The sequence below is a fragment of the Pezoporus occidentalis genome, unplaced genomic scaffold, assembly GCF_034315485.1.
Source record: "Pezoporus occidentalis ecotype Australia unplaced genomic scaffold, CSIRO_AGI_Poc_V1 ctg5, whole genome shotgun sequence".
NCBI lineage: Eukaryota > Metazoa > Chordata > Aves > Psittaciformes > Psittacidae > Pezoporus > Pezoporus occidentalis.
The window spans coordinates 12,082,750-12,095,202 of record NW_026915835.1 but is presented as its reverse complement, the minus strand read 5'-3'; the positions used below and the strand labels follow the sequence as shown (position 1 = coordinate 12,095,202).

The 12,453-nt window shown below is 39.8% G+C and overlaps 1 protein-coding gene across 3 annotated transcripts in view; it reads left to right on the top strand.

The window, feature by feature from the left end:
• The window catches only part of TBC1D4 (TBC1 domain family member 4), a 105,136-nt gene that overhangs the window by 72,923 nt on the left and 19,760 nt on the right, over window positions 1–12,453 (top strand). For 2 of the 3 annotated variants that reach the window (XM_062636906.1, XM_062636909.1), the window contains exons 9-11: window positions 3,231–3,305; window positions 4,283–4,509; window positions 6,292–6,441. In XM_062636906.1, coding sequence (XP_062492890.1) covers window positions 3,231–3,305; window positions 4,283–4,509; window positions 6,292–6,441 — 452 coding nt within the window. The remainder of the gene's footprint in view (window positions 1–3,230; window positions 3,306–4,282; window positions 4,510–6,291; window positions 6,442–12,453) is intronic. The other variant, XM_062636907.1, reaches the window with a different exon arrangement.

Sequence of the window (12,453 nt, the reverse complement as noted above, 5' to 3'; positions counted from 1 at the left end):
ATGTTATGTTTTTTTTGAAAGTGTGAATGAATGTGTCTGCATAAACTAGAAATCTTTCTGTTCAGAGAAGCAATGTCTTACTTCTAATAGCTAAAATTGCTCATATTGGTCGCAAAAAATCTTTAGGAACTAGTAACAAATTTGTCCTTTTGTGGAAAAAAAAAAAGGCAATAAAAAGCAATACACTTAAAAAGTGAGTTGTTCTTCATTTCAGTGTTGCTAGCTAGGCATGATACTGAATTGCAAATAATTACTGGAACTCTCTTCTGTTAAATAGCTTTTTAAAGAAGAAGTCTGAATTGCAAGTTCTGTTTAATGTTCCCTGCTCAGTAGGGAGTGTCCTGGAAGCAGAGAAGAGGCACATAGAGGGATAACTGAAGAAGGCTGGGTGCCTGGGATCCAGCATGTTGTTACAGAGAAAGTATGATGAGCTATGAATACTGGATGGAGAGGTCAAACTATAATTTTGAGCAGTGAAATTAAGTTCCTTCTGCTAGTGATTTTAAAGTACCATGCTAAATCATGGTCTAAGTTGCACTTATCCTGCCGTTTATATGGGCATGTCAAAGTAATCTACAAACATAGGATGCCACTAATGTTCCCTATAAAGTAGGCAAAATACTATTTGCTGGGGAGAATCCTTAGAACTTATAGTTAGGTGTGAATTTGATCTAGGACTGAAGCTAGCATTAAAATTCTTCTGGTCCAATTTGTCCTCTGTTGTATAAGAAGTTCTACACACTAGGGGCTCAATTTGAATATGAAGAGAGTGCATGGAAAAGAGGGCAATGATGGGCAGATGATCTGGATAATTTCAGCAGTCTGGAATAGCATCAAATGGTGACAGCTATAGTCATGCCTGTGCTGAGTCTGATTGCTTTTCCACATCTAAAGGACATGTGACTAGAAAGTGCCCAAGCTCTGACAGTGGGTTGCTAACCCTGTGGTGGTTTTGGAGCAGGCATACATCGTTGGGAATAACCCAGTAAGCAGCCCTGCGATATACAGACATAATAGCAGTCTGATCATGTCAAGAAAAGTAACTTAGATGAAATGCACTGCTTAAGTTGAAGAGTCTTTGAAGGGAAACTGCTTATATATTGGTTGGTTTTGATGCAGTATGTTCCTTCTCACCAGGGTCACTGTGACATGCTGCATGTTATAGTGTAAGGGTCTACATAAGTCCATGATTGAGTTCATGAGAAGTGGACATCCCAATCTAGTTTAGGGCAATTTTAAGTCTGCTATTTATGAAGTGGACTTGCTGTTGCCTCATCTTTAACATGAACCTGCTATAGATCAGGAAGAGCAGTGCGATATAGTGAATCATGGTACAGGTAGGGGTTCATTCTTGCAGGTCCATTTAAAGGTTACACCGTGCAAGACTGAGAAAAAAAATTACAGTGCATTTTGACCATTAATCACTTGGTTAGAGCAAATATGTACAAGTATCTCTGTGTGTGTATACTGTGGGTCATGTTCATGCATGTGTTATACAGTGACTGTTTTGACAGTTTTCATTCTTGATCAAGCTATTAAAAGCCTAAGGGACTGTGGCTAATTCCTAAGGTATTTAGATATCAAATATCTATTGGTGTGGTGGATTTTCCCCTCCTTCAGCCAGCTGCAAATCACATGATATTGATGTAATAGGATGCTAATTATGTATAACAACACTTTATTTTAAAGTACCTTTAGTAACAAAGAGACCAAGAAAGAACTTCAGGTTTTGCTTTTTAAAGTGTGCATTCAGCATCTTTTTGTAGCTAGAAAGATAGAAGTACAAAAAAAAAAAAGTCAGTATACATGGGAGAGAGATGCAGCCTCAATCTTAGCAAAATTAGAAATAAGTATGTAATAAACAGATATCTGGGAAGACATTAAGTGGATGGCTTCTTAGCTAGATAAATAGCATCAAGTGACATTTTAAGCTACTTGAATACAACTCACCATAGGGAAACATACTACGTTCTGTGTTCTGGCTTCACTCAGTCCCAGAGGAATGTCACTTTTTCACTTGTTTGTTTTGAGGGACTCATTTTATTTTTGTCAGGTTTGAACTGAAAACAGGCTGTGGCTTCCTAGTGAGGTACCTCAGAAAAATAAATATAACCTCTCTTTGACCTCATGAACAGATTTCTTCCAGCCTATGCTGCACTAACCTCTCTGTTGATTTGTTGGGTGTTTTTTTCTGAACCAGAAAGTCCTTCTTACAGGGCCAGAAGTGTGTTTGTAAAGCTAGTGAGAAACTTCCAAGTTATCCTTTGCTCTTGTTTTATTGTGAGGATCAGTGAGGAGATGCTTTAGGCAGATTATTCATTGGTAATGAGCTTAAATGAGATAGTGTACTTAAAGAGCACTCTTAAGTCATGAAAATGAACCTTACCAGGAAAAAGTCAGCTAAATAAATACTGCTGATGTTGACAAAACTTCCCCTGGACTTGCAAGCATACCAAGAGGAGCTCTATCTATAGTTTTCTTAAAACCTAGACTATTTTTTTCCCATATAAAGTACTGAAAGCAACTTCAGCTGTTGGAAGTGTCTAACAGCATACATCACCAGTGTTTTGTGGGAATTAGGAGTGGAAGGTGGTCAAAAGTACTGCATCTCTATCTCCTTTTCCTGTGAAACCAGATGACTGTCAACAAGTTTGGCAAAGATCTGCTAACTAGTTGCTGGCTAATTTGCCTCAGGGCGATCTACATTATAATTAAAAAGTCTTCTTTATATTTGGTGCTGTTTGGCTGGATTTGCTGCTAGAGAGTGTTTTTTTCCTCTCTAAAGTGTTCTAGTGCTTTCCCTGCTTTTGTCCAGGTGGACTTAATTTGTCTGAAATGTTTAGATAGAGACTAAACTCTGTTGAGATTGTAGTATGTCAGATGCATCCGTTAGCTGCAGTGCAAGCACAGTACTGAAGTCTGGAGCTTTGAACTCAACTGTTTAAGCCAACTCAGCTATTTAACTTCAAATGAATCAGGAAATACTCAGTTGCTTCAGACAATAGAGCTACAGGCTTAAAACTCCTGGGAGCAAGCAGGGAGAAGATACAGTTTTGCCACCTGAAGGTGTCACTGCTTGTACAATCCAGTTCTAGTCCCATGATCTGCGGTCTTACATCAGATGTGTCACGTGCATGAACTGTCCTGTGTTCACCTGCACAGCTGTTGCCATCTTTGTTTAACCTTCAGAAAAAAAGACCAGATGAAGTTACTCACCTTTTCTCTTGCAGGGAGCCAACCGAATGCGAGGCCGCCTGGGAAGCGTGGACAGCTTTGAGCGCTGCAACAGCCTTGCTTCTGACAAAGTATGTAAGGACCTTAGTTAGAATTGGCATGTTTGCAGGCACGGGTGTTAATGAAGCGTAAATTTGGCACTCTGCTTCTAGCTGAAGGAAGTAGCACAAAGCACATCAATTTACAAAACTCGAGATTTTCCACGGGGAGGTGCGTAGGAACGCTGGCATGTATGTTGACTTGAAGATTCAGCTTTAATCTGTTGTTTGTTTGCCAGCCCTTTTTTTCTACACTTCCCTTGCTTTTGCGAAAAGCAGGGAATTTCTGGTCAGCTTTTGGCTTGTTTCACTAAGGGAGTTAAAAAGGTCATATCGTAACAAAAAGAAATGCTCTCAAGGTTAAGAATCCTTTCTGTAAGTTGCTTTAGGGAAGTAAGAATTTTTGACCTAAAACCAGCTGTTGAGGATGCAGTCTGGGGGCGAGCGGCCGGAATTGTTCACTTTCTTTTTATTTCCTGTTTTTAATGTTGTACCTCACGTGAGGATTGATTGCTGGTTTTCCCAGGAGGTGAAGATTCTGTTACGGTTTTCCTGCTACAGTTACTAATAAGCTGGCTGTGTAATAACAGTCTCTCTTCCAGGATATCGCTATGACGGCACAGGAAGTATGCTCATGATATGTCGAGGAAGCTAGCTAAAAGCAGTTTCCCTACTCTTTCAAATTCCTGTGTTTTCCTGATAGAGCCATAAGTCTGGTAGGAATGCCGATCCATGTGAGAGGATGCCCGGAGTAATTAGTATGTTGTTTGCGTTGCATATACATATTTATTCCTCCCTCCTCTTTTTTTTTTTTTAAGAAGGGCACTGCTGGTTTGGAGTAAATTACCAAAGGATGTCTGGTTTTGGTGATAATTAGCATACAATAGGCCACGACCAAGAAGGGGGAGAGGCTCTGGGTGCCCCAATGCGGCGTGCAGCCGGTGGGGTTAGGCAGGAGCTGTCGCAGGGCGCAGAGCGGCAGGCCTCACTCCGCCAGCACTTCCTTGCAGGACATCTCACCAGGCAATTCCCCACCAGCTACTCCTCCATCATCCCCCGTATCCTCAGCCTGGCAGCCGTTTCCCGAGGAAGGCTCGGACTCCCCCCAGTTCAGGAGACGTGCACACACCTTCAGCCACCCCCCATCCAGCGCCAGGCGCAGGATAACCTTCCAGAACGGGAGGTCCCAGAGCGTCCGGTCCCCACTGCTGCGGCAGACCTGCGTCGAGACGACAAGGTGAGTCACGGCGTGCCGTGCCATGCGACTGCTGCCTCCTCCCACTCACCTCTCTCTCTTTTTACAGAAGCTGCTTCTGCACTGCTATGGGTCCTAGTTATTTATTTATTTTCAGCCTGTCTTATCTACCTCTGGGTAGTTTGGGGCTTTGCAGTAATTAGCAATTTAGGAGAGTCATCGATCCAGTGAATTGATTGGTCTGCTAGATGCTGGAGCCCATCTGTTTATTTATTTATTTGCCACCTGTGAGCTGAACCTTTTTGGCACTCAGGCCCTTTGGAGAAGACATGCTCACTGCTTTTAGCTGCAGAGATGGTGGCCCGACAATCTTATGCCAGGATGAAAGAGGCACTGACAGCTTCAAGTGTCTGTGTGTTAGCCGAAGCTCCCAAAGAGTATGTCCAGAATTAACACTGATGAGGAGTTTCATGGAAGGACTGAAGGATTAAACACTTCCACTGAACTGTGCGGCGTGCCATTTCCCTGTTTGCCTTTCTGCACAGCTTCCCTCTGTAACTTCTTTCCCCTTCCTTTTTGGAGACACTCCAGCTATTAAGATGTGGAAGACAGTTCTTCAGGAGTTCCTTCACTCAGTCAGAAGAGGTCCCCACAGTTCATTGTGGGCCTCTTTGGTTGCAGTTTCTTTCTCAGCCTCTATCCTGGCTATTTGCAGTAGATGACCAATTCAAAACAGATTGAGGCACAAAGGAGCTGATCTTTTTCTTTCTTTCGGAGCACTTTCTCCAAACTACTCATGTGCTTCAGTGCTTGACTGCAATTTCACTTTTTAGTCATCCTAAAAATGACTTTAAATAATAACTTCTCAGCCGTCTGATGTCTAGATTAAAACGTAAGTGTGAATGCCACACCAGCCTGTAGAGAAAAGCAAAAAAGTTTATTCTGTTAAAGAGAATGGAAGAGGGTGAAGGTTAAGAAGCCAGCCTTGAAATAGCTTTGTTCCATTGTGTTTCTAAAGAGATAAATAGTGTGTTTTTTAGTGAGATAAGCTTTGGTTGGTTTTTTTGCACTTACCATGTTGTATGCAAACAGGAAACCCTGACAGCTCAGACTGTGAAGGACTTGCTGACTTCACTTCTTTGTAGCAACTTTTAAGAAGTTGCTGATTAAAGTAGCATCATCAGCAGATTCTCAGTCAAAACAGTTTGTAACAACTTGGTTCTAGGCTGGGACTATTTCTTCTTTCCTAGTGAGGATTAATAAGAAATGTTAAGTAAAAGAAACTGAATTTTTATGTCTTCCTCCAACATTTGTTACTATTATTAAGTAACGTTTAACTGTGTCATAGGAATATCTTGATTTAAACACTTCACAGAAATTTATCCAAAAATGCATCATTTAAATAATCTATACTTTCTAATGTGTTCTAGCAATACATGTTATTAAAAAAAAGCAAGAGAAAACTGTAGGGAAGAAACAAAGTGGTTCACGCTACTGGAAGCAGATTTCTAAGGATATTTTCTGAATGTTTCTGATTCTTTATTCTGACTATGCCTTGAGAATAAATAAGGCTAAAGAAATAATGTGGTCAGTCTTTTCTGCAATTTCAGTGAAATGTTTCTTTAAAGAAATCATCTGTAATAGCAAAATCAGTATCAGCAGGACAACTGCCCAGTAGTGCACTTGATATATTTTATCTTCTGGGAAACAAAGTTATTGGAAGCCAAGAGGAGGTACTTGGCCAGTATCTTTCATCTGGATGTTTTGTTGTTGTATCCAAATCCGTGCTGACCCATGTGCTATGTTCTCTTGTTGCCCGCACAGTCCTGTTGTTGGGGTTCGGCGCGCTCTCAATGAGAGTGAATCTGCGTCACCTGGTCTCCCCTCGTCTGTCTCTGCCCCTTCTTTCCTGAAAAGCTTTTACCAGGGCTCAGGAAGGTTGCTCCAGCACTCAGACAGTGACTTCTTTAAGAGGTGAGGGCATTGTCTCCTGCCTAGTGCTTCAGTGCCACCAGCTTAACAGGATGCCCTGTGCAGCGCAGCTCATGGGATGTCTCCCACTCTGCCCCGTGCTCCTGCATTTCTAACAGACTTCTTAAGTACTTGATGCAAATGGACAAACAGGCTTTTGGCAAAAAAAAGCCTGTTAAAAATAGAGGCCTGTCTGCTGACATCTAGTAGCTGTGACCTCTTTCTGTTCCACCGTTGCACATCTGCTGCATTTGTTTGCCACTTGAAATGCAATAGGTTTTAGGAGTGTCACGCCAATTTAATGCTTTCTCTGCTGAATGCAAACCAGCATGTGTTGCTGAGATCACTGGCATGTGAAAATAAGCCATAGCGATGTGAAGAGTGTATAGTACTAATGTGGGATGCCTGTGTATGAGGAAGGGGAAACACCATGTTAGCCGGATGGTACTAGCTATGAGATGTTTAGAGAGAATCATGAAATAACTTCAAATTGGAGTCGGGAAGAAGCAAAGATACAGGAAGGCCTTTCTGACATCAGTGTGAAAGACTCAATTATCTAAATGAAGTCACACTTCTTACAGTAAGAATAGGCTGTCTTTCAGGAGGGTACTTGAGGAAACTGCCTATGGATTATCTTTCTGTAGTAGGCCTGTAGTGACTAAGGTGGAAAGTTTTGAACTTCATGATGGATTTTTTTTTGCATTTATATTTCTGTTCTGTCAATGAGAGCTCCCTTTTCCTTTGTCAGTCTGTCCTTGTTCACTGAACTATACTTGTGTTTCTGTTACTGTTCATCTCTGAATGTGGAGTTGTAGAAGGTGCTTTTGTCACTGTTTCTCCCTGGAAATTGACGGTAGAGATTTCATTTTTACCAGAACCGAAAGTTGATGAGATCTGGATTCTGGGTGTAATTAGGACTCTAGGGAGATCTTCAAATTAGGAGTAATTCCCAGAAGATCATTGTGTTTCTACTTAGGTTTTATACTGTACAGGTTTCTGATACCAGGTAATCTTCAATTTGTGCAAAAACTTTTGTGAAAACTGTAGCTTGCTACCTATAGATCTTGCTGGGAGCAACTGGGCCTGAGCTGTCATGGTAAGCAAATTGCAGTGTTAAGGGTGAAGTGTTGGTGTCTAGTTGGGTTCATGAAGTGAATACATCAAACACAGAAAGAAGTGAATACATCAAACACAGAAAGAAGCGTCAAATGAATAATGCTGATGTGAAAAGAGTGACTGAGGTAATAAAACTGTCACTTGAAAATGCCTAATGGAGAATAAAATTTATTGTCCAGCTGTTGGTGGCTGAAACTCTTTAAACTTTCCCTGATTCCCTGATTTAGCTTGCAAATATGTGTTGTGCCATTAGGTTTATAAATGTTTAAAAATTGACATTTTTTATGGTGTTTGGGTTTTGTTTTTTTTCTTTGGATATTTTTCACAGAGAAAACCTTCTATTCCAGTAGTGAGGTGTTAGAATTCCCATGTGAATGTATGTTATGTTGGAATTGAGTGTGGTGTGTCAGTCCTTTACAATCTGAAGACTACAAGCTGTTCAACTGTTAGTAACCCTAATTAAAACTTCAGTGCATTTTCCTTTCTAATCATGGTTACTATACATTCATAAAGTGTATCCTAGCCTCATTGCACTGCAGAAAAAATCTTTATAGTCTGACTTTCCATATCATGCAGCTTTGAGATTACACATGAAACAGCATGCAGCTTTTCTTGGTGTTCTGGTGAACTGCAGGATCAGAGACAGTTTCAGTTGGGATTAATTTTAGAAAGATGTTTGATTTGTAGCAGTCAGATAGGCCTATGCAAAGAGCATCAAGCCAGGGTCAGCGGGGCAGCTGGGTGTTAAGAAGTAACTCTGCTTATTTTATATGTGTCATTTATGTATTGGCTGCTGTAGAGAAGATGATTCTGATCCATGTATATCACATTTGGCATATGGTCACAAACTCAGAAACTGAGACTAAGGTGTTGGAGATACAGGGTACAGTGGCTCTCAGCTGACTGTAGACATCTTCATCTCATCTCATCAATGGGGAGAAGTTGGTGTGTCTGCAGTAGAGTTTCTCTTATCCTAGATTGTCTTTAATATTGTGACATTTACAAAACTGATCCTGCCTGTATATCTACCTGGACACTAATACAGCAAGATGTGCCTGTCATTGGGAACATCTTCATTTAGAAAGCATGAATCATACCCTAAAAGTGTTGTGACCTCCATTAAAAAGGAAACCTCAGTTGACTTGCTAGGGTTTAAATGGCTGTGTTTGAGATACATAGAGCCAGGAGAAAAAAAAATATTCTCCAGATAAGTTCACTGTGGTAAAAAAAAAATAATCATTTTTCCTTAATGTTTGTAGGAAAGCTGAAGTTTTGGGGTTAAATTCTAATGTTCGCTACTATGATGATTTATGTGGAAGAGAGAAAACAGCAATGTTTTCTGCTTTAAGGAAGGAACTGTATAGTGAAGTTGGGCATAAACACAATATTAATAAGTGCCTTTTTACTGCATTGTCAATTCATTTATCTAGAGAGAAGTCTAGGGTAGAAGTGGTCTGCATAATCTTGGCTTTTGACAAATGTGTTGTACTGCGTTTAATATTGAACACAAGCACCAGTAAGGATTATTAAAAATATCCTGCCAACATGGAGGTAAGCAAACAGGAATTTGAGAGCATAATCTGTTTTTGAACTTTCATTCCTGTAACTTCTGGAAATTCTGGCATTGATTCAACAGCTACTCCTGAAAGCCAGGCTTGTGGAAGAATCTGTCTGGGGTTTTTAATATAAAAATAAAAGAATCACTTTTAAAAATTTGGTATCTTTAAGCATAAGTTTGACTAGCCCACACTGTCTGTTCATTACATTGTTATACAAGGATAGTTTAAGCTGCTTTATCACCACTTGAATTTAAACAGAGTGCTTTTTTAAAACAGCTTCATTTCTCATGAAGAAAGTAAAATATTTAGGAATGTTCTTCAAATAAAATAGCAGAAAATAATTATTCAGAATAAAAACATGACAGGAGTGAGAACTAAGAGAGAGGTGTAAACTGATCAACTAGTCCTTCTTCCTCTCAGAAAGGAGAAATAGTTCATCTGTTTCACTTATATAAGGCTTCTACCACCTAAAGTCCTAAGAGCTGAAATACTAGCTTTCTGTACTTGGACTGGGAGATTTTGTACCATCACGGCCTCCAAATTGCAAAGTTGATTCAGTTGCTCCTTAGAGCAATCAAGAGAAGAAATTTGAATGAAAGAAAACTGGGTAAAAATGCAGACCTTAGCATGAGCAGTAGTAGTATTCTGGAGTCATTTGGCTTGCATGTGCTCAAGTGCAGAATAATTGAGATAAGTATTGTATAAAGACTTCACAAGAAAAAGGGTAACTTTATGCGGTTTTGAGTATCCATCTTTGGAAGCATTTTAAAGAACGGTTTGGGGAAGAGATATAGGTAATTGAAACTAAGCAATAAGCATGTTTATAATCTGAGCAAGGTTTTTGAGTTTCTTCTTCCCTTTTTTCCCTTTTTTTATTCCTTCCTCTTTTTTTCTACCCCTAAGCTAACAGTCTTATGTTCGTACTATGCATTATCTGATAGTATAGTGAATGGGACAATGCTTTGTTGAAACTGACTTGCAATTACATGGGATAAAACACTTAGATGATCAGTACTCTGTACTCATGAGTACTTCGGTAATTGCTTGCAACAGCTTAAAGGATTAACGTACAGCCTGAAATATTTGAGGCACTATATTGAATTTATAGCTTTTCACTTTCTATTGCATACAAGCTGATGGGTAAATTTTGGTTTCTGTGTTGGGTCAGGAGCATAGGCTAAGTAGCCTTATGGGGAGCCATTATTCTTCAAAGTGAACTGTGGTGCATTTGTCTTAAATATAGAGTATTGCGTTGTCACTGTTTTCCAGAGGTATGATAAGTGATTAAAATAGGAACAGTAAGTAAAATGAATTGGAAACACTCAGTTTTGTGGTATTTCTCTATTGAACTATTTGGCTTTGCCCTTTCATATGTTTGTTTTACCAATCTGAAGTATTCTGGTGCAGAAGTTGTCCCATAATCTAGATGTCATTTTCTTAAAATAAATAAATAAAAACCAATTCTTGCAATCATGTCCTAGTTTGCAGTTCAGTTCTTAAAGTATCTCTTCTGTAGTTCATTAAGATTTTATGTACTGCCATCTCTTAATTTGCAGTGCATTGACTCCAGTGCGGTTCATTTTGCTCAGTTGCTGGTAGGTTGCAGCAGGACAGGAACTTATAAAAAGTGGTTGTTTTTTGTCTTCTTGGAGGCTATGTCACTGTATAATCCAAGAAATACTCATCCTCTGCCTTGACTCAGTGTCTCGGCTCCATAACCCACAGCTTATAGAGTAGTTAGAGATTTCTTGTTGAGTTGGCAACTTTTTCTTAAAGTGGAAAATGTCATTTAAAAACAGGAATTAATTATTGGACTCTTTCTGCTAGTTGATCTTGCAGTGTGTTTCACATGTAGATGTTTAGGCCTGTGTGTTGTCAGAACAGGGTCTTTTCTTAAGAATTCTTAAGAATTCTTCCTGTGAGTGTTGAGGTTCAGTATCAGTGCCGTGACAGGAAATCTGTGAAAGTCTGTTTCCCCAGGTTGGGAGGTAGTGAAAACTCTGCTCTGCTTTTCAGTAGCAATGACTGAACTCCATTTAAGAAGTTGCTGTTGTTGTTTTGGAGTTGCTTTTGCTCACAGTCTCTCCTCTTGCATTAATAAACATCTTCATATTGCAGGGAGTGATAGCTAATGGTCAGATATACTTTTTTTTCTTTTATCCACACCCTGTTCAGAGGAACTGAATGAGGTGTTGCTGGCCTGTCTGAGCAGAGCAGCTACTTGCCTGGCTGCTTAAATCTGCAGCTACCTTAGAACCTGAAGTAATCTTGCAAGTATGACAAAAAGTGAAGCCAGCCAGTTAACTTGATGTATGAAAGATGGTAAAGTCTAGGGAATAAGTATTGTGCAACTCCTCTTTCAAGGTGGGGAATATGTAATTGAAGTAACTCCTGTGTTTTTTTGCACCAACCTTCTGAACTATTTCACCACAGGGTCATAGACACTGCTATTCTACTCCGACTTCTTCCTGCTTTTACTCTGTAGGATATTGTTTCACATCTTCAGATCTAATATTAAACTAGGACTTGGTCTGTCTGTCTTGAAATTATGGAAATTCTTAGCTCCCTTTCCTAAATCTTGATGGGTTCACAGGTACCATTGCCTTCCATTGAATATAGGAAGATGTGTGCATGACACTTTCAAAAGCTTTTCTCTAATTGCTCATCAGACAGCTCTTTGAAAGAGGAGTTAATTAATGTTAGCTGCTTAAAATAGCAGGGGAATTTTAGAAGGGAGGGTTTAATAACAGAAATACCAGTCCTCAGAACTGTATGATCTGCACACTTCACAAGGTAGCACATGTGACTAACTTATCCCACTGTAAACTCTGTGGCTTAAATGATGTGAACAGCTTTCATACCCCAAAATAGCTACCCTCTTATTCTGACTTTCCTGTAAATTCTACTACTGTAAACTGAACACTATTCATAGAATCATAGAATAGCTAGGGTTGGAAAGGACCTTGAGATCGTCTAGTTCCAAACCCCCTGCCATGGGCAGGGACACCTCACACTGAACCATGTCACCCAAGGCTCTGTCCAACCTGGCCTTGAACACCACCAGGGATAGAGCATTCCTAGGACTGTCTCTATGTTTAGGAGCACAGTAGCTGAATGTAGGTTTTTGTACTTACCAGTAGAAAGAAAGCATTCCCTTGCTATGTAGCTTCCATTTAGTCAGCCTTGGGATGACTCAGTTTTTGTGTTCTAACACGTGATATGTAAGACTTGAAACACTGAGAAGGAGTTCCATTACAGTTATTTATAGAAATGTGAGCTATAATGATTAATATATCCAAACTCAATACCTTATTTCCAAGAGTTGTTGGACTGAAATACC